Source organism: Myotis brandtii, unplaced genomic scaffold (genome assembly GCF_000412655.1).
Source record: "Myotis brandtii unplaced genomic scaffold, ASM41265v1 scaffold223, whole genome shotgun sequence".
Classification (NCBI taxonomy): Eukaryota; Metazoa; Chordata; class Mammalia; order Chiroptera; family Vespertilionidae; genus Myotis; species Myotis brandtii.
Window position 1 is genome coordinate 816241 of NW_005358369.1, and position 22076 is coordinate 838316.

Consider the following 22076-nt stretch of genomic DNA (forward strand, 5'->3'; position numbering starts at 1 on the left):
TCATCCATCCCAGGCCCTGAAGCAATCGGTCCTTTCAGCAAATGACTAACACTGTAAATATGGAAACAGCACTTAGCCTAACAGCATGAGGGGATGAAAACAAACATAAACAGTTTACCTTTCTCTGCTCCAAGGACCTGTGTTAAAAGGCAAAAAAAAAAAAAGTTGAATGATTCTTGGTGATAGAAAACGTCATAATATGTATCTTTAGAGCAATTGGTTAGTAGAACTGGGCAACATTTTTGTTAGTATTGAGATTTTTTAAATCTACAAATAACACTCCAAGAGACTAAGCATAAACCAAGCGTACCCTCTTTGTGGATGTAACAGGCAGATATCCAGGCTGCCAACGGGACTAAAAATCACTTTGCCTCTTTGGAAAGCAATGTAACCATAGATCTCAAGAGCCTTAGAGAGACTATTATTTTTACCCCAGTAATTCCACTGATGAGACTCTTTTTCTAAGAAAAGAGCCTAAAATCTGTACCAAGTTCCATGTACGAAGCTGTTTAGCATATGCTCAGTTATACCGTCAAAACCCAGGAAACAGTCTGTTCCAGCTTCTATGTCCCTGGATCTAGTTTTGTTCATCAGTGTATTTTGTTCATTAGATTTCACATATGAGTGAGATCATGTGCGGGGGCGGGCGAGAAGAGGTCAATGGGGAAAGAGGGGCCATCATATGTAATACTTTCAACAATAAAGATTAAAAAAAACCTGGAAACAATCTACATGCCCATCTAAGTGGGCACCATTAAGCACATTTTGGTGCTATATTCACCTACTGGGATATTATCCATGTATCGCAAGTATTTACACAGAGTGTGGCATAAGATTATATTCTAAGTATGCCTCAATATTACATAAAAAGTCCAGAATAAACACTGGATTCATGACATATTTACATGTAGGGGTGTGTGTATGTGTAAAAAGGGATTTGAAGAGATATGACAAAATATTAATAGAGGTTGTGTTTAAGAGATGAGGCTATCGTTAATTTTCTTCATATTTTAAAAAATGAGCATGAAAATAGTCACATTATTCTTTTTCAAGGTAGCTATTCTGAATCAGTTCCTTTCTCTTTCTTTCCTTAATGATAATGGTAGAATTCCTGACCAGCCTTTATTATAAAAAATCTATGTTATTGGACTTGCATCCTTGGGCCCTGTTCTACTCTGAAAGGAGCAAAAAACCTTACAAGAGGTATAGTATTTGCTGAAGTGTCTCCTTAATTGTGAATAATTTTATTTTTAAAATTTTTTAAAATATATATTTTTATTGATTTCAGAGAAGACGGGAGAGGGAGAGAGAGAGACAGAAACATCGATTATGAGAGAAAATCATGGATTGGCTGCCTTCTGCACCCCCTCTACTGGGGATCAAGCCTACAACTGGGGCATGTGCCCTGACCAGGAATTGAACTGTGACCTCCTGGTTCATAGGTCGATGCTCAACCACTGAGCCACACTGGCTGGGCAATTGTGAATGATTTTCTAAAGTGCACTTCATGCAGCTGGGGAGCAGCTCAGACATCATTTAGACAACAGATTCTTCATTTGAGGCATGGAAGAGGGCCTTGATGGCCTAGGGGGGCCCATGACCCTTCTGAAATTAATAGCTACATTTTTTTTCCTTCATATACCTGTGCATATTTTTAAGGAAGGTTTATTATATATACCTTTCATCAAATTTTCCAAACGGTCTGAGGTCCATGAAAAGTTTAAGCCAGCAGTCTGCAGATACGGAACAAAGATGGGGTGCCCCCTCACTGGCATGGCTCAGTGGTTGAGCGTCACTGTTTGAATCCTAGGGCAAGTGTCAGGGTTGTGGGCTCAATTCCCACTAGGGGGCATGCAGGAGCAGCTGATTAATGCTTCTTTCTCATCATTGATGTTTCTCTCTCTCCCTCTCTCTGAAATCAATAAAAATATATTAAAAAATAAATAAACAAAAACAAAGAGGGGGAGCCATTCACCCAGATTCTCACAGTTACCTTGCGGTTGAGCTGACCATGGAGGCCAGGTTTCCGGACTCACATTTGCTTCCCAGACAAGAAACCTTTAGCAACAAAGAGCTGAGAGAGGCTCCAGAAGTCTTATCTGAAGCTAGTCTACAGACAAGCTCTTTTGTTTCAAAGACCATGGTGGCCCTGCGGGTCTGGAAAGGGGACATGCACTTCATCATGGACAGCAAATGCAGGCAAGCCTCCAGGCGAAGTAAAAAGGGTAATGAATCCATTCTGATGAGTGGTTTGGAAGTCTCCCCACCGAGTCTTCCCCAGGACTTTGAACCTGGCAGTTCAAAGCCTCAATCGGATGCAGCTGTGGTTTTCGGGCTGGTCAAAGGGGAGGTGCCTGAGCTGTTAGTGCAACAGAGAAGCCAACCGGCTGGGGGAACAGATGTTTTATCTAATTGAGACCCAGTCCACTTTTCGCTTGAGGGCACTGCATTTAAATTTAATGAGATCAGGAGAGTGGAGTGAAACTTCTCTAGTTTCTCTACTTTAACTTTTTGTGTTGTTTTTTGAAAATAAATATATGCAAGTTAAATAATAATGCTTTCCATAAGTCCCTTCTTCCCTCTATCCTCCTCCCTCCCCTCCTCCCCCCCTGTTTGAGCTCAGAGGTGTCTCTGTATTTCCTAACGCAGAGAGTCCTAGGTCAGGGCACACTGGACTTGGGCTCTCAGGGGCTCTGCCAGCTGTGGGGGCTCTGGCCTCTCCAAGGCTTCTTTCTCTTAGGGTTTTGTGAGAATTAAATGAGACCACGAGTCTCTACTGTGTTTGAAAACTATCAAGTGCTACGTGAACTTGAGTTGGGGCGGGTAGTTCGTCATTTCTGATCTCCAAGGTTCTGGCCACATACAAGCGTGACATTTGTCCTATGAGATAAGAAATGGCCTTGATGCTGGCTCCAGACAAACAACGGGGAAACATCTTGGCAAAAGATAAGAAGGAAGAACGCGTTTTTCCACTACCCGCATGGTTCTATAGATGATATCATCTTCTAGCAAAATGCCAACCAAAGTGGCAAGGAGAACGAACTGGCCTGCCTGGTCCCTGCCCTCCAGGCCTGACCTTCTCTTGTCCTTTCACACTGACCACTGAGTTGTGCACCGAGAGTGGCAGCCATCTGCTACTTGGGACACATGAATCTCACTCATAGGAAGAAAGGGGTGGATCGCTCTGGGCGTGTGGGTACCACCCCCAACTTTCTCCTTCCTGGTGGCGCCTGGAAGTTAACTCCCAGAAGAGGGTGAGCTGGTGAAGTACTAAATGAGCCAGGGCCAGCCTCTCCTTCAGTTCTATGCTTTCTCCTGGACATGACTGCCTTATGGATTAGATGGAAAAGTGACTTAAAATTTTTTTTTCTTAATTTCAGAGAGGAAGGGTGAGGGAGAGAGAGATAGAAATATCAATGACGAGAGAGAATCATTGATTGGCTGTCTCCTGCATGCCCCCTACTGGGAATCGAGCCCACAACCTGGGCATGTGCCCTTGACTGGAATCGAACACGGGACTCTTCAGTCTGAAGGCGGATGCTCTATCCACTGAGCCAAACTGGCTAGGGCTGGAAATTCGACCTTTGATTTTACATTCTCATAATGCCAATAAAGAAAAAAGAAAGGAAGGAAGAAAGGGAGGGAGGGAGGGAGGGAGGAAGGAAGAAAAGCCAACCTCTGCACTGGCTCATAATAAGACAAGAACCAAGTCCCTTAGGAGGCTAGTGGGCGTGAAGTGAGGACACTCACATTGTTGGACAGAGACTTTCCACCAGTCACGGTGGACTCACCACCCTCTTCCTAAGGACCTTCCTCTTTGGGGTCATAAGGCAGTAAACATCCAAGGAGGCCCTAAGATATCTCCATCTTACCTGACTGTCATGCCATTGATTGAGCCTCTGCCGCTCACCTGGTCATGTATGTGGTCACTTTGACTTTAGCACAACTTTGCAAAGTTGAGTGCACTCATCCCTCTTTCGTGGCCGGGAAAACAGAACCGGGGATGGAGTGGGGGCAGGGAGATTTTCCAGAGTTCAGGGAAGTAGGTTGCAAACCCAGGTCTGTGTGACTCTGTATCTTGTGTTTCTCCTACTTCACAGTCCTGGCTTTCCTGTGAAGAACACCTAGCAAGGTGGACTACAGTTCCCCACATTTCATGTCTGACACGCTGGATACTGGAAGCCATGGTGGAGACTCAGTCTTCCAGGGGAACTAGGCATGTTGTCATCATTGGCCCCGTAAACATGGAATATGCTGGCCAATAGGATCTTGGTTTAAAATCTGGATCTTAACTTGTTTTGCCTTTAGCTTTTCCACCTTTATTTTTAATTATTATTATTTTAAAATATATTTTTATTGATTTCAGAGAGGAAGGGAGAGAGAGAGAGCAATATCAATGATGAGAGGGAATCATTGATTGGCTGCCTCCTGCATGCCCCCTACTGGGGAGTGAGCCGGTAACCTGGACATGTGCCCTTGACTGGAATCAAACCTGGGACCCTTCAGCCCACAGGCCGATGATCTATCCACTGAGTCAAAGCGGCTAGGGTAGCTTTCCCACCTTTAAAATAGGGATGCGAAAACACCCTGAGCCTGGCTGCTCTGGATCATGAAGTGTAAGTGAGTATTTAAAGCAAATAATATCTTGCCCATCGCAGACCGTTCACGCACAAAAATTCCCCTTCTCTGTTTCCCGGGACGAAGTTGCCACTCACCTCATTTAAGTTCTTTAAGGTTATCTGTCTGCATGGAAAAGAAATACATTGTCACATAAAATACAGTTCATAATGGTCAAAATAAAACCATTCTGAGCCCTTAAAAACCACTGATTACCTTTTTTATTGCCAAATCAACAGCCCATAGTCCAGTGTGATATTTATCACCCTCCTATAAAACTACAGCCAGGTTATTTTTCTCATAATTTTCTAAGCACAAGAAGAAGTGATGAGCCAATGTGAAAAGTGGTGGCAGGAAGGACATGCATAAACTTGCTTCTCGCTTTAGGAGAATTTAAATCACATCACCATTCCTCCTGACATTTGGTTTTCCTTGTCAAGTTTCATTGCCTCAGTCAGACCTGCTATTATTCCCTTGATTTTAAAGCTCTTGGTTTTCTTGCTCCGAGGAAGTGTGAAGGGTTCTAACTAGGAAAGTGTCAGGTACAGCGTGTGTGGGAGGAAGGATGCTGCTGCTGGTGGAGACCTGAGGCAGAAACCCCCTGGAGCTGAACGGTAGGGGAGGAGTGCACTCCGAGATCTGCTATGTGGACACCAGACAAGTCTCAGGAGAAACTCCAAGCTTTCCATTTATACTGACAGGTAAGTCAACGAGCAGCTCTAACCCTCATTTTTTCTTATCAGCAAAATGGCTACAAGCGTATTCACCTTCAGAGGGTTATTGTGAGCACTGGAAGAGATGGAAATGAGAAGGCTGCATGTTCAGTGGACTCTGTGTTTGAAAGGGCTCCAGGTCGGATGAGGAGACTGTGTGGGGAATGGGGGCGTGTACATTCTGTCTACATGGGTCTGCTGGTGAGAGACTGGGATAAAGAAATGCCAGGAGATTAAGGTTGCAACCCAATCTCCATCGAAGGCTGTTGACCTGGAGTTACGAAGCTTTTATGTATCCAATTAGATAGTCTCAGAAGCATCCGGCACTCAGGTGCTACATCCTGGCCTCAGATCTCAAACAATGGGCACCTGTACTGAGGTCCCACATTCTTTAAAATTTTTTTTTATTTTTATATTTCTACTAGAGGCCCGGTGCACGAAATTTGTGCACTCAGGGGGTTCCCTCAGCCCCGCCTGTGCCCTCTCACAGTCTGGGAGCTGCGGGTCTAAGCCGGCAGTTGAACATCCTTAGCACTGCCTCGGAGGTGGGAGAGGCTCCCGCCACTGCTGCTGTGCTCCCCAGCCGTGAGCCCAGCTCAGGGCTTCTGGCTGAGCAGCCTCCCCCTGTGGGAGTGCCCTGACCACCAGGGGGCAGCTGCTCCTGCACGCGTCTGCCTCCTGGTGGTCAGTGCACTTCATAGCGACCGGTCGTTCCACTGTTCAGTTGATTTGCATATTAGCCTTTTATTATATAGGATTGATTTCAGAGAGAGGAAAGAAGAGGGAGAGATGATGAGAGAGAATCATTGATTGTCAGCCTCCTGCATGCCCCCCACTAGGGATCGAGCCCACAACCTGGGTATGTGCCCTAACCAGAAATCAAACCCTGACCTCTTGGTTCATAGGTCGATGCTCAACTACTGAGCTATGCTGTTGGGGCAAGTCCCACGGTCTTTAACCTGGTGCATAGCGCCTCTGAGATGGGACATTAACACCCTGCCTCTCCCTTTTAATGGGCCAAGTGAGACGATAACTAGGATTAGAAGTAACAAAGTAGAACGAACACCCATAATATTAATTACTTTTGGGTTAAATTGAGGCTAATCTCAGGGCTTTCATGTTTAAGAGACCATGGCGTATTCGGAACACTACCCATCGGCCATGTGGCTTCCGTTTAAAGTGTGTCACTGATTTTAGTCTTGTGATTTTTAAGTTTCAAGGGTCAATCCATGTTTGACTCCATTTGTGTAGCCTTTGAACAGTTTATGAGAACCTAAAATTTTGCATATTTATACACTTACTTTATTAGATTTACAAAAATGAATTGCTAAAGAAAGTTTTGTTGGTTGGCATTAGAAGTACTTCAACATTAAGCGAGTGAATGTATCAAGATATTTCAAATGGTTAAGGAGATTATACTTTTCACTTGTAAAGGAGTCTTATTGTCTAAGATCCCTTGACCTCTCTCAAGTGACAAGCAGAGCGACTGTCCTTCTGTTTTGGTAAAATCACTCGATTTATACACTTTACAGATAGAACTGGAGGCTTCAGGAAAGTGAGGCTTTGGAACTGGTCACCTTAAATATTGGGTGTTTTAAGGAAGAACCCAAGGAATTGTGAGAAATCCCTACCATTGTTGTTGGACATTGAAATGACGTGTGGGTAAGACCCCACATGAGCTGCTTCCCTCCCCTGTGAAATGGAGGCACCCGGCTTAGGGGGTGTGTGGGGTTCTCTTAAAGGGGATTTGTGAGGGCAGAGGGACCTGCACAAAGTCACAGAAGGGCAGAGCGAGGTGGGTTCTCCGGTCTCCTCCCCATAGCACCACATTGCCGGTCCGAGTTCATCTTTGACCTCATGCTTGCCCACATTTTGTGCCTGGACATGGCTAATAGAATGTGGTCAGTGACCACCTAGCAGAGCTTTGCCACATCCTTTCCTGCGCATAACAGGTGCTCAGTGTGTGTCTGAGGATAATACCTTTTACTATAACAATAGCCCTTCTTGAGCCTCCCTTAGTTTGCAGTTCAGTTTTAAATCCCCATTCTATGGTCCGTGAGCTCCGTCACCTTGGGCAAGTGAAGTTTCCTCTCTGAGGCTTAGTTTTCCCGCCTGTAAAATGGGTCAGTCCAAACAGCAAAAAAGAGGGTTGATTACGGTTCTCATGAAATAATACTACACATGGAAGCTTCTTGGGATAAAATAACACCTTATCTCTCAGAGCACTTTTAACACTTCCTTTTAAACGAAACTTGTTATTCTGGGGTAAGTGCAGGTCTCAGGCCGTTGTAAGAAATGACGGGTCAGAGGTGTGGCTTTCACCCTGTTTCCCCCGATGGCAACATCGTGCAAAATTATGGTGATAAATCAAGTTCACACGGTAGAACCAACAGTGTCCATTCATAAACGGGAATTGGTTTATCTTCTTCATAATCCATACATTCTCTCTTCTAAAGGACCACGGTTTCCCGATACCTATATTCTTTTTTCTCTTCCCAAATCATCAAAATATACTTTTTTTTTGCCACTGAAATTGCTTGAACTGATGTGTGTCAGCATGGCTGGTTTTAAAGGGAACACCTTGGCTGAGCAAATGGGTGTTCTGTTTGTTAAAACCAGGCACTTTATTTAAATTGTATTTTGGCTGAAGCCTGCACTGTGGGCCACTGAGTTTGTTGACCAGAATGGAGACACCGTGGCTCAGTGACCTCTCTGCATTTCTGTGTCCTCATCAGTGACCCGGGGACTATAGCATTGTGGGCCGGAGTAATGCACCCCGGGACTCCAAAGCCAGCTCGGGGGCAGCTAGCGCCCAGCTGGGGTCGGTTACTCCCATGATTAACCAGGATGGCTTTATCTGGTGCATGTGCCATGGTGTTGAGATGATGATGGATACAGAGCTAGACAGCCGTTCCCTTCAAATCTCTCTCTAATTATGCTCAGGAGAGTCCTAGTGGGGCGCTAGTGTACCCAGCCCCACCTGACATGCGCTTCCCTTTGAGCAGAGAGAAAACACCCCAGGCTCAAAGTTTTGGTCTGAAACTGTTTGTGTTGGGGCGATATGTTTCCCTATTACACCAGTTTACTTTAGTTAAGAATGAACGAGGAAAGAAAGAGAAGCCCTGGCCAGGTAGCTCAGTTGGTTGGGGCATCATCCTGATATACCAAGGTTGTGGGTTCAATCCCAAGTCAGGGCACACACCAGAAGCAACCAATGGATGCATCAATACGTGGAGCAACAAATCCATATTTCTCTCTCTCTCTCTCTCTCTCAAAATCAGTGAATTAAATAAAATGAGCTGAGCAAAACCTACTAAGTACATGGCTATTGTAAAAGCCACGATGATGGTCTATGATGGTTGCGAATGTTTAACCAACTGTCCCCCAACTTCAAAATTCCCTTCTGGTGTGAGTGGGTAATGAACGTGTAAGTGGCATTTTCCTTGTCTGATTGCCTTCCATTCAGCGCTTGTCCTGAGAAGCCAGGACTCAGCTTTAAAGGGGAGGATGGCGGGCGGGTGTAGACAAATGGGCTGAAACACAATGGCTGGAGCCACCTCCATCCAGGGGAGTGGCCACTGTGCAGGCCCAGCTGCCTCCTTCCCGGACTCCCCTCCCCACCCTTTGCCAGATGTAAATCACAGCCTCTGGGGGAGGGGGGGGGGAGGGAGGGATTCACCTCCCAGGGCTGGAGACTGTTGGAGGGAGCTGGCCAGTGCTCCTGCTTTGGTAGGAGTGGCTCAGCTCCCCAGCGTCCTTCTGTTTTCAGAGAGAGTGACCCCAGCAGGCACCTCCGTGGGTGTGACCCTGGGACTTGAATCATCAGTAATGGCCACCTTCCAACCAGCATGAGGCCCAACAAAAATGAATCTGAGAACCGTCTCCTAAGGCAACACTCTTTCTTCTTTATCTTTTTGTTAATCGTCACCTGAGGATATTTTTCCATTGATTTTTAGAGAGAGTGGAAGGGAGGGGGAGAGACAGAGAGAGAGAAAATCCATTGGTTGCCTCCTGCATGGACCCCGAAGAAAGCCGGGGGTTGAGCCTGCAACTGAGGTATGTGCCCTTGACTAGAACTGAACCTGGGACCCTTCAATCCACAGGTTGGTGCTCTATCTATTGAGCAACACCGGCCAGGGCCTAAAGCAACACTCTTTCTCTTCACCGTGCCACTCCCAGGGCCTGCACAGGGCTCCACAGGTTTGGCCTCTCAGTAATCACCAGCCCTGTCGCTTCAACCGAGCCACCCAACTTCTCTGTCTTAGTGACCCTCTGTGCCCAATGGGTAGGGAAGTGATATTTTACCAGGCACCCACTGTGTGCCATCCTCTGGGCTGGGCATGTTGCCCTTCGGGGCCTTAGGAAACGGTACTTTATTGGCCGCTGGAAGGATTCAAGAAGAGGAAACGTGATTGCCTTGGAGGTGCTGGTGGTGGAGAGACCCAGCCCACCTATCGTCACATCCAAAAAGGATCAAACAAGTGCCAACGGCAGCGGCTGAAACACCAGAGATGAAACATGTGAGCTTCCAAAGGTTCCCACACTCCTGGGTGCTGCCCTGCCGACCAAGATGGGACTGCAGGGGCCTCGCTCAGAGTTCAGGGAGCATCGCTGCAGACACCGGAGCCAGGGTGCAGACAGGTACGGCTTGGGACTGTCCCTGCTTTCCCCGCAGTAGAGTCCCAGAACTGGGTTCTCTCTGGGTTCTTAACCCTGGCTGCCCTTAACCCTGGCTGTTAAAAAAGGCTTCCTGCCTGGCCCACGTGGCTCAGTGGTTGGCTCAGTGTATGAACCAGGAGGTCATGGTTGGATTCCTGGTTGATTGCCTGGGTTGCAGACTGAATCTCCAGTAGGGGGTGTGCAGGAGGCAGCTGATCAATGATTCTTATCATGGATGTTTCTATCTCTCCCTCCCTCTCCCTTCCTCTCTGAAATCAATAAAAAATATATTTTAAAAAAAGGCTTCCTAATTAGATGAATGTAGAGCCAGGAGGAGCAACATTGCATTAGCATATCAAGGCTCTGTTTGCAGGAAACTGGGCTCTGGGCGCCTAATTATGTTGGGGATGGGCAGGGCGCGGGTTGGGGGAGATGCTATTTACGTGGTTTTCTTCCTCCCTAGGAGATGGCAGATGTTGTCCTGGGCACTTTGGACAAATCACGAGCCTCCTCACCACATTCTGTCACATGTGACGGTCATTTTCTTTGTAGGTGAGGAGAGCAGTGCTCAGCTGTTGAAGAGCCTTCTGCAATGACCCAGCCGGAAGTGGCTGAACTGGGCTCCAGGCCCGGGTCTGCTGGGTCCCGATGTCCTGTTCTTTCCAGCACAAAACAAAACAAAAACCCAGAAAGAACAACCCTCTTTTCTCCACGTGAAACAAGCCGGTCACCTTTGACGTGTATCCGTCCTACCTTCTGTCTCCTTCCTTCTCTGAGTTTCAACCTGGTGTCACCGTCCTAGCCCATGGGCCCGGGATTTTTAGGGACGCTACGTTTTAAATTTCTAGTTCTGATGACACCACTTAATGGATTGGGTGGCCTGTGATTGTTGCTGCCTCCTGGTCTCTGTCTTTGAGAACAGAAATCAAAGCAGAGCACACGTGGTGACTCCTGGTCTGGCTCGGTCCCCCGTTGGAGGCCGCAGATGGGAACACATATTTATCAAACATCCACTCTGTGCCGGACTCTGTGCTGGGGAACACACACCGGAGCCAGACAGTCCCTCTTTTCGGCTGGAAGAGACAGGCTGTGTTCAGGTATGTTTATGAGATGCAGAGGCACCAGCAGAAAGGGCTCCAGGTCATAGCGGAGCAAGGAAGGTGATAGATAGAGCTGGGCAGGCAACGTTCCGAGCTGGTCAGGAATCATTTAATCCTCCCGTTAGCCCAGGAGGCAGGAGGCAGGAAGAGTCCTCTCACCTCACTGCTGAGAAAAACCTCAGGGAAGGTTAGTCCTGTGCCTGAAAGCCGTTTCCCAACCTTGGTATTGACCTCTGTGCTGCGGGCCGTCCTGTGCACTGTAGGATGTTTAGCAGCGTCCCTGGCCTCGCTAGCCACCATGCAAGTTGTCACCGCCAGAAGGTCTCCAGGCACTGCTGACTCCCTGGGAGACACAGTCACGTCCAGGTGAAGTCCCGTGCCCCAAACCTGTCAGCTCAGAAGGAGAGCCTCAATGACAGGGGCAGAAATAGAATATTGGGGACCAACTCTAATTGTAAGAAATATGAGTCATGCTCTGTGATTGTGTTGTTCTGATTCAAGAAGGCACATTCTAACCTGCTGGGAGTTGAATGCAGGCTCTGGGAGCTCAGCTGGAAATGCCGCCCACCCTCCCCATTCGGGAGCTGCCTATTATCATGGGAAGATGAACAACCTTGTTGCAGAAACCAGAGGCGCCAGACCTTTGCATATCACCAGCCCTTTGAAGAGCCCCAGCCTTTGCATACCCGCAGGCCTTTGCAAATCTCCAGCCTGCTTTACCTGTTAACTGCCCTTTTGGCCCTTTGCCTACTTCTCCATGTAACCTTTGTCCTCCTACTCAATATGAGCAGCTGGCTGATGGTAGGGGACAGAGCAGCTTTTTGTGGCTGACCTGCTGCTCTCCCATACTGCCAGTAGGACGGGAATAAAGGCTCATACTAGCATATGATTCAACCCTGTCTCTGCTGAATTGGCTCCAGTAGTGACAGGCAGCCCGGACCCATTGATTGTCCGGGTACATAAACTTCAACCTGGGCTGTCTGACCTGGGCTGTCTGAATCCCGACGTGAGAAACGCCTGTCCCTTCCTACACACTATGCTGACTGAGGAGGGGACAGAGGAGGCAGGAACTGGCGTGGGGGAGTGAAGGGGATGTGGCCTGGAAGCTGTATGTGTGTGTGAAGCTGGGAAGGAAGAGCAGATGAAGAGACAGCCACCACAAATGAAGAGGGGAGATGACATTTTAGGCTCTTCAGTGGCCCTTGTCAGTGATAAATGGGTTTTCCATAGAAGCTGTGAGCGTGCCTGGTATTTTGAACTTCTGTATCTGAGAGAAAGGCTCACTCTAAACAACCCTGCAGGGAGACAGTGCGTCTCATTCTGTGCGGGACATGAGGGCAATGCTAATCTCTGCCCAGACTTCTCTTTTTTCAATATATTTTTAGTGATTTCAGAGAGGAAGGGAGAGGAGAGAGAGAAACATTAATGATGAGAGAGAAGCATTGATTGGCTGCCTCCTGCATGCCCCCTACTGGGGATCGAGCCCAGAACCCGGGCATGTGCCCTGACCAGGAATCAAACCATGACCTCCTGGTTCATGAGTCAATGCTTAACCACTGAGCCATGCTGGCCGGGCTGCTCTGACTTCACAAACAAGGTAATTCTGGGCATTCAAATGCTGGGGGAAATATGCCCATCCTGTTGGTCACACTTTGAGGTCAGAGCTGCCTGCCCATGCCCCATGCCTTTGGGAGTGAGGTCTGTCTTCAGCACCTCATACCTGAGAGCTGGTTTCATAATGTTTATGTGTCACAGAGGCGGTAAAGTTTCTGACAAATGGGCTTCCGTATGTGGCTGTATTTGGATGAAATACACATACATTTCATGGTGACGGGAAGCTGGGGACCCTTACTGTCCCTCCAATAGCCCGAACAACCACCTTTTGGTCATTTTTACATAAAAAGTCCTGATTCTGTGCTGGCATTTAACATTTTCTTGAATAACTAATTCATGTCTCAAGTGAGTCATTTTTTCAATAACTCATTTCATTACCAAAAAGCTGTGTTTTCAGTCAAAGAATCCAGCGACAAGTTTCTAAGACTATTTCCCCTCCAGGTATAACTGGCCCCTCCCCACCCCATTAGGCAGCTTGATCTGAGAGGGGACTGGTGGGTTGTCCCTGTCACCCACCCACGAGACCCCCCCTCCCCGGCCATTTCTTCAGCAGCCAAGGCCAGGTTCTTACCTGGGCCCCCTCTGGACTTCGGGGAAGGGGTGCCTCTGCGGGGAGGGGGACACGTCGCCCTCTGGCTCAGGGGGCAGCGGCTGGTACTTCTTTGGAATAATGACAACAGGCAGCCTGTGTGAAGAGTCACAGGGGAAAGTGAGAAGCTTTGCGGCACAGGTGCCCCATCCCCATGCCTGCCCTCAGTGTCCCCCGCTTTGGTGGTACACGTCAGTGTCTGGGTGCTGACACCTGACAGCTCCGCCCGGTCCATTTCAGGTGCTGCGAATGCCCAGGCGGCGTGTAGGTGCCTAAGGAGCCTACGTCTACCTCCCTGCCACCTGCTCTTTGGTTTGGTTCTGCTTTCTGATGTGACTTGCTTTTTTTAAAAAATATATTTTTATTGATTTCATAGAGGAAGGAAGAGGGAGGGACAGATAATTGATCGGCTGCCTCCTGCACACTTCACACTGGGGATCGAGCCTGCAGCCCAGGCAGGTACCCTGACCGGGAATTGACCCGTGACCTCCTGGGTCATAGGTCAATGCTCAACCACTGAGCCACGCTGGCTGGGCTCTGATGTGACTTTTTACAGGGTGCCTTTGGTTCTTCAATATGCCACCTGTTTGAGTTTTAGGAGGCCCGGGGACAAAATATCACAATAGCCTTCCATTTACCCCAGACTGGGATATCCGAGCTGTTTAAATTCCCAGAGAGATGGGGACATGCTTGAACGTCAGGGGCTGCCTCACTCACCCATGTATTCATCCACTCGCTCACTTGTGAGGTGTATGGGGCACTATTGACAGACGCTGGGAAGGCAGAGAGGAAATGACTCAGCCGCTGGCTCAGATACTTCTCTCCAAAAGGCAGAGAGCAGTGGTGAGAAGGTTCTCAGGGAGGGAATGACTAAAGTACTCCCAGGAGAACAAGAGCGGCTGCCTCAGCAAAGCCCAAGAATTCAAGCCTGTTTCTCTCACCTCCGTGTCTGTGTACTCGTACATGTAATACTATTTGTACTTGTATATGTACTTATACAAACGTAAACTGCTATCAGTCCCTTGAAGGCATTTCCCAGGCCAGTCCTATCTGGCAGATTTCTGGACTAGAAGGGAGAGAAACAGGAAGGAATAGGGGAAGCAATGATGAGGGACGGTATATTGAGTGGACAACTGTGAATGAATGAATGATTGAGTGGATGAATGAAGGCTTATTTAATCTAGTTTGTTGGCTAACTCATTAAACTTTTTCAATGTCAACTTTTTGTGTTTTTCTTTTTTAAATTTTGGAACTTTTCAAATTCTGGAACTTATTATCTAAGCATATAGCACAGCAAAGCACCATTCTAAGTATCTTACCGAGGAGGTGGTAAGGGAGTCTGCAAAAGGAAAGAGAATCAGAAGTTAAATTTATTGTTGTATGAGCAGGGCTAATGGTTAAGAATTTTTTGATTTACAAACAGAAATTACAAATCCCAACTATACTTCCAGGATATCGTTTTCAAGTGATATCTCAGCCTTCACAGTGTCCACATTCCTATGCTGCTAAAGTAAGGCGTGGGTAACGCATGCATTTTCATGATTCTTCTTACCTTGTTTCTCGTAGAGGGCTTGTCTCCTAAAACATGAGAGGGAACAGCAGTGAGTTTACAGAAAATGTCATCAGGCCATTTTTTTAAAATGCATATTTAAATGGAAATTATTCCTATTTGAATAATCTTGATATAATGTCAATTAACATTAAAAAAATTAATTCTCACCACAGGATATGTTTATTGAATTTAGAGAGGGAGAGAGAGGGAAATAGAAAGAGAGAGAGAGAGAGAGAGAGAGAGAGAGAGAAACATTGATGTGAGAGAGAAATTTTAATTGGTTGCCTCCTATATCCCCTGTATGTGCCCTGACTGGAAATTGAACCCACAACCTTTCAGTGTATGGACAACACTCCAACCAACTGAGCCACATCAGCCAGGGCAACATTTATTGATACCGAATTAGGTATCCAGCATCAAGGTAAATACTTTAGTTATGTAATTTCATATAATCCTCTCCTTTGTGCTGGAAATAAAGAAACTGAGGCATGGGGAAGTTAAATATTTTGCTTCCAGCCACCCTGGAGTTAGCAAATGCTAGGATAAGATTTCAGGTCCCCTCTTAATCACTAATTCTTGATTAGAATGAACATTCTTTTACATATAGCAATCTCATTAATTCAAGTTCCTTATTTGTGAAACAAGGTTGGACTAAACTGGCAGTCGGACATCCCCCGAGGGGTCCCAGATCGGAGAGGGTGCAGGCTGGGCTGAGGGCCACCCCCCTCCCCCCGCCCCATGCACGAATTTCATTCACCAGGCCTCTAGTTGAATAGAATTACCATTCTCCCTATTTTGTTTCTGTTTTGGAAAATACTCTTTAAATAGCTGGGTAGGCCTCCCAGCATGAGTTCAAGCACTGATGGCAAACGGGAATCTTGGGTGTCATTGGAAAAACACAAAATATGACCCAGGGCGTATTTCACCAGCAGCAGCAATATAGTTCATGTTGTATCTTTGGCTATTGTGATGATATCACCAAAAAGTTTAGACCCCATGTTGCGTTCTTAATGCACAAAATTAGAAAAACAGAAAATGAACCTGCCCTCATTTTATTGAATATTGGCTTCACCTCCCAACCTCCTGGGGGAGCCAATTGGCTGCTGGTACTGATGACCTTCCCCATGAAGCTAGACCTGGCCTTCCTAGCAGTCTTCTTTCATAGCCACCACTCGCCTATGGGGGATCACTTCAATTCACAGGAAACACAATTCAATAAAGTGACTGAGTGTCCAAATTCAATAGGGACATTCCATTTATTGTTCCAGAGATATCTATCTCATCTGCTTCAGTGGCCGGGAGTTCAGAAGAGGATATCCATCTTCCTTTTATTCACTGACATTATTGAGCACATAGCATGGGTCAGGCATGGATTCATTTTCAATATATGTGTTGATGTAGTTGTTGGGGAATGTAATATCGCAAAAACAAACAAACCAAAAAACAAAACCACCATAACGCTGCTATTCCCACATAACTTACATTTCAGTGGCAGGAGATAGAAAACAAATAAGTCTATGATGACAGGTGCCACAAGAAAAATGAAGCAGGGTGAGGGACAGCTGGCATGGAGAGGGAGAGATGGGGGGCAGGTGTTGCTGTGTTTTCGGCAGACTCCTGAAGGCCTCCTGAATAAGTGATGAGAACGGAGGCCGAGGAAGGTGAGGGAGCATGGCATGTGAATATTGGGCAGAGGGAACAGCAAGTGCAAAGGCCCTGGGCGAGGGTTGGTCATGGAAGTGGAGGTGCCCAGGTCATAGGGGTCTCATGGGCTGTGGTAAGAACTCTGCCTCAGCCATGGTGCAGCTTTTTGATACACAGCCCGAGGGTTCTGTGTCTTCATTGTAATGTTGGGTTTTCTCTGGCATCACTTAGTAGTCCCCTCACTAGAATAATCTGGGGATGCTATTATCAGCAGTAATGGCAAAAATCCCCAAGGGTTTCAGCTACATCAAACATGCCTACTCGTGGTAATTTATGCCGTCATGCTTCTCCCATTCATCACCTAGCTCAGTGACTTTCAACCTTTTTCTTTTAAAAAAAATATTGATTTCAGAGAGGAAGGGAGAGGGAGAGAGAGATAGAAACATCAATGATGAAAAAGAATCATTGATCAGCTGCCTCCTGCACGCCCCACACTGGGGATTGAGTCCACAACCTGGGCATGTGCCCTGACTGGGAATTGAACCATGACCTCCTGGTTCATAGGTCGAGGCTCAACCACTGAGCCATGCTGGCAGTGCCAACCTTTTTTAAAAATTATTATTTTTTTTTATTTTTAGAGGGAGAGAGGAAGGGAGGGAGGAAGAGGGAGAGCGAGTGAAAGAGAAACATCAATTTGTTGTTCCACCTATCTATGCATTCATTGGTTGATTCTTGTATTTGCCGTGACCATGCTTTAAACCCAAAACCTTGGTGTATTAGGATGATACACTAACCAACTGAGATTCCTGGCTAGGGCTAAACCATTTTTATCTCATGGCACACATAAACTAATTACTATAATTCTGCGGCATACCAAAATATATATTTTTTTTGCTGATCTGTAAAAAACAAAAAAAACTGTTGCCGAAACCGGTTTGGCTCAGTGGATAGAGCGTCGGCCTGCGGACTCAAAGGTCCCGGGTTCGATTCCGGTCAAGGGCATGTACCTGGGTTGCGGGCACATCCCCAGTAGGAGATGTGCAGGAGGCAGCTGATCGATGTTTCTCTCTCATCGATGTTTCTAACTCTCTCTATCTCTCTCCCTTCCTCTCTATAAAAAATCAATAAAATATATTTAAAAAACAACAACAAACAAACAAACAAAAAAACAAAACTGTAATTTTGATTCATTTACAGTGATTGGCGATTGTTGTGTTGGCTGTTGTCATTTTTAATTTTTTAATTTTTTTTGCCTTTGAAATAGTCTTTATTTCTGAACATTCCTTTACAACCATCCTCCCCAGGATTGACTCCCACACATGCAGCTGGAGGCCAAATACCTCTCCCCGTCCCCAAGCAAATCAAATTCATGTTTCTGATTGTAGGACACTTTGCCTTTGAGGTCCCATGAACTCCCCAACCTTTGCCCCTGCAATCCTGTTCCCGGACTGGGTCCCTCCCTTGCCCCATTCACACTGAGCATGAACCTGAAACGTAAGTGCCCCCTGCATACTGCACCCCGGTCCGAAGGCCCAGAAAGAAGCCTTTGCTGGGTGCACATCACGGGCTCCATGAAAATGCCACCTTATAAAACTTCCTTTGTCTAAAATGCTTGGTGGTAAGATGGATGGTCCTGGGCTGTCCTAACTCCCTCAGTATCCCCGTGAGCTCAGCCTGGATCAGGGCAAGTCTCTCCTGGTTGACAGTCCCTTGGGTCCTGTAACACTCCAGGGGGATGGGGTACACCTCGACCTCTAAACTGTGCAGCCCAGTTGTGTGGCGCAGCAGCTTCTCCACGGTGGCCACGGGGAAGTTGTTCATACAGATGGAGAAGTCCGTGAGCTGGTGGCAGCGGCTCAGGACAGGCAGGATGGCCTCGACGTGGGAGTCCCCCATCCCACAGTTATCCAGGCCCAGGGCCTGGAGGGTGGGTGCCACTGCCTCCAGCAGAGCTCGGAGGGGCTCACTGAAATCCGCAAGGCTGAGGCCAATAAAATGCAGGACCTTCAGCTGCCTGAGGTTTGGGCACTGGAACAGGTGTGTCAGGTCTGAATGGGTCAGCCGCTGGCAATATATTAGGCAGAGTTGGTCCAAGGGAGTCTGCAGGCACCTGAGCATCTGGTCCAGACGGCCTGGGAGGAAGGAGGGAGAACGCATATAGAGCTCCCGGAGGTGCCCCAGCCTGAGCATCTGAGAGAAGAATTGGGAAAAAGATCGCTGCTCCTCCTGCTCCTGCCCCCCTTCCTCCCACTCCTGCTCCTCCCACTCCAACTCCTCTCCCTCCTCCCACTCCTGCTCCTCTTCCTCCTGCTCTTCCCTCTCCAACTCCTCTTCCTCCCTCAACTCCTGCTCCTCTTCCTGTTGTTCTTCTTCCTCCCCCTCCTCCTCCCACTCTTCGTCCTCTTCCTCCTCAGCCAACACATCGATGCAGGGGAGATAGAGTGTCTGCAGGTTACTCATCTGACCCAGGTAGTAGAGAGCAGTCCCCAGGGTGGGCAGGTCCCAGGTGCAGTTCACATACACCTCCTGGATGCAGTCCAGCCTCACCCCATCCAGGACCCTCCTGACCCTCTGGAAGGGCACCCCAGAAATCCTCAGTGCCTTGCAGCACAGGTGTAGCGACCCTTCCCTCTGCTGGGCCCACTGGATGATGTTCATGAAAATCTTATCCTGGTCCCTTTCATCGAAGATAAGGTCTAGGAACACCTCCAAGGGAGCCAGGGGATGCTCCATGTTGGGGCTGGAGCTGTGCACAGTCACTGGTCCGGTCGGTGAGCAATTCTCAGTGCTGACTCCAAGCCACATATCCCAGAATTTGGCACCCGTGTTCCTTAAATCCAGCACCCGCAGTTTGCACCTCCTGGGCCGAACCTCCTGGAAAAGCAGAACGTCAAGCGCTTCAAACACGGCTTCAAAGTCCGCGGCCCTCTTTGGGGCATGATCAGGGGGACGCTGCATCAGGAACCCCAGAGGGAGGACAGTGAAGGGCCAGGCTTGGGCCAATGCCTTCAGTAGCTGGGGGTGGCCTCCACCACGGTAGGCCATGGCGAACAGGTACGGGAAGAGCTCGGCGGGAGGTACTCCCAGAGCTGCAATGGCCGAGGCTTAAGGTCTGCTGTGACTGGGTTGGCTGGGGCTCGGATCTCAGACCTGCTGGAGGACCACCGCACTGACTGCAGAGCTGGAGGACTCTGAATCTCTCCTCTGGTGCCTGAGGTTTTTATACACCTTCTCAAATGCTAACATCCAATCAGAACCCCTGGTCTAAACCCCATAATCCTAATGGGATTTATGTGTTTCTCCCTATTAATTGATTGACCCAGATATCCGTTTAGGAAAGAGAAAGTTAGGGAGGGGCAAGGTTGAAGACTGGTTCATTGATTCTTTCTTCTGTCCCTCCCAGGAGGAAAAGGGTGGGTCTCCTCTGGGAAAGATGAGATTAGCTCAGCAACTGGGTGGAGAAGATTAAATCTAAGAATGTGATTAGAGGGAAAGAGGCCAGGCCTGGGAGTTAGATATTTTCAAGCCCGAAAGGCACTGAAGGCAGATGCATGGGCTCTTTTGGGATCTTGGAGCCCGGGAGAGAAATAAACATGGGCCCATCACACGTAACCCTGTCACATCATGGCAGCTGCCACAAGGTGATGTTTATCTGCGGGTCGGGGTTCTTCCACAGAGAACCCTTCCCAGGTAGCAAGTGCCTTCCCTCACTACATAGTGTCTCCATGGCCCCTTTTCTGCCCTCACGGCACCCCTTCACTTCACCACACTCCCAGTGATCTCCCTTATGATCATCGGCCCTCAGGTCCCCTCTTCAGTAAGCCTGTCCCCCAATATCACTCTGTTCTGTGTTTGTCTGACAGCCTGTTGTCTGCTGGACCAGAGGCTCGTTGAAGCCAGGGAGCAATCATGGCTCCTTAGATCTCTGCTGTGACTGGGTTGGCTGGGGCTTAGATCTCAGACCTGGTGGAGAACCACGGCACTGACTGCACAGCTGGAGGACTCTCCCATTGTCATTTTTTAATTTGACAATCTAAGGGAAAAGAAGTCAGATATTGCATGTTTTAAAAATCTTTGTGGCACACTGGTTGAAAGTCACTGGCTTAGAGAATTGAAATGCAACAAACTAAGGGTTAGAGATGAATATCAGAGAGTCCATGAGTAAGAAAACCGGACCACACAGGAAGCAATGTGTCATGTTGTCATATAGCTTTGAAGATAACCTGCCGGAAGCCGGTCCATCCTTGCTGCTTGACACAGTCGCTGCAGAAAAGAAACATCTGCACAGCATATGTTTCAAGGGACCTGGCGTATATAGCATACTGTTCTTAATATGTTTGCTCCCCTTAGCGCTATGTGTTTTAACCAAGGTCACCTCTCCGAGAAAGGTTGTTTCCCCAGGTAGGGATTTTTCCCTGAAGTTAGGGAGGGGATAAAACCCCTTAACTAAGTGCCAGGCGGGTAGTTAATCACTTTAACTACAAACAATCACGCTTAAGCTACATAATCTTTACTCCCTGGAATGGAGATAAGAAACGCCCTAACCTTTGGAATAGAAATTGACAGGATTAAAATCAACTGGTATAAATACAGATGTAACAAGACAATAAAAGAGAACCAGAACTTGGCTGGAGATCCTGGCTAGGCTGCTGATCAACTGAACACTGTTTCTGTGTCATTCCTTCATCGCCGACTCTGTCCACACCTTGGGGAACCCCTGGACCTGCTGGGGCTGGACCCCAACAATAACCCAGATAAAATCGAACCAGGCTTTTTTTGGGGGGAGGGGGGGCGCTTGTTTAAGAAAGTGATAATGCCTCAGGTATTTGGGCTAATGGAAGAGGATATGATTGGAGTTGAATTTCTTGAATTTGAATCTTAATTCTGCTACTTACTATGCGCAGAATCATAGCAGGTGGTCAATAAATACTCATGAAGTCAACAAATGGATTGAGGAACGGCTGAGTTTTCACATCCGGAAAGGCGAGGAATGTTACACTTCATGGGAATTCGTGGGGGGAATAAATGATTTGAGAACTTCCAGTCCATGGCTTTTATTGGATACCCACTGTTACTAGGATTATTGTGTAATGGGCAATTATGTGCTTCCCTGTGAAGTACATAAATATTCTCAAACTCTGAAGGTTTTTATGTCTATCACACAGGAAGACCCAAATATTTCTTCTTCTAGGTCTTTCCCATCTTGAAATGGAATAAAGCAGGTTCACGGGAACGTGGCTGGCACGATCGCCATCTGGCGGCCACAAGTGCAACTAGCACCCTCTGACCTGGGTCATCATGGGCTCTCCAGTCTAAGACAAGGCAGATCTCCTTTCAGCTGCAAAGTTGACAGCTTCTTGGAGGTAATGTAGTGAGGTGAGCACCGCATGGCTGTGCAATCCGTTGGTCCCAGTCTGACCTCTATCACTTATTGGGGTGAAACCATGAAGAACTGCCGGAAGCCAGTCCATCCTTGCTGCTTGATACAGTCGCTGCAGAAAAGAAACATCTGCACAGCATGTTTCAAGGGACCTGGTGTATATAGCATACTGTTCTTGATATGTTTGCTCCCTTTCTTGGAGCTATGT

At 47.5% G+C, this 22076-nt stretch overlaps 1 protein-coding gene across 1 annotated transcript in view; it reads right to left on the minus strand.

Moving 5' to 3' along the window:
* Positions 1-22076, minus strand: part of CLNK (cytokine-dependent hematopoietic cell linker) — a 185571-nt gene that overhangs the window by 25793 nt on the left and 137702 nt on the right. The window contains exons 10-14 of the mRNA XM_014539628.1: positions 14845-14870; positions 14612-14631; positions 13275-13388; positions 4716-4743; positions 119-137 (exon numbers count right to left, since the gene is read on the minus strand). Coding sequence (XP_014395114.1) covers positions 119-137; positions 4716-4743; positions 13275-13388; positions 14612-14631; positions 14845-14870 — 207 coding nt within the window. The remainder of the gene's footprint in view (positions 1-118; positions 138-4715; positions 4744-13274; positions 13389-14611; positions 14632-14844; positions 14871-22076) is intronic.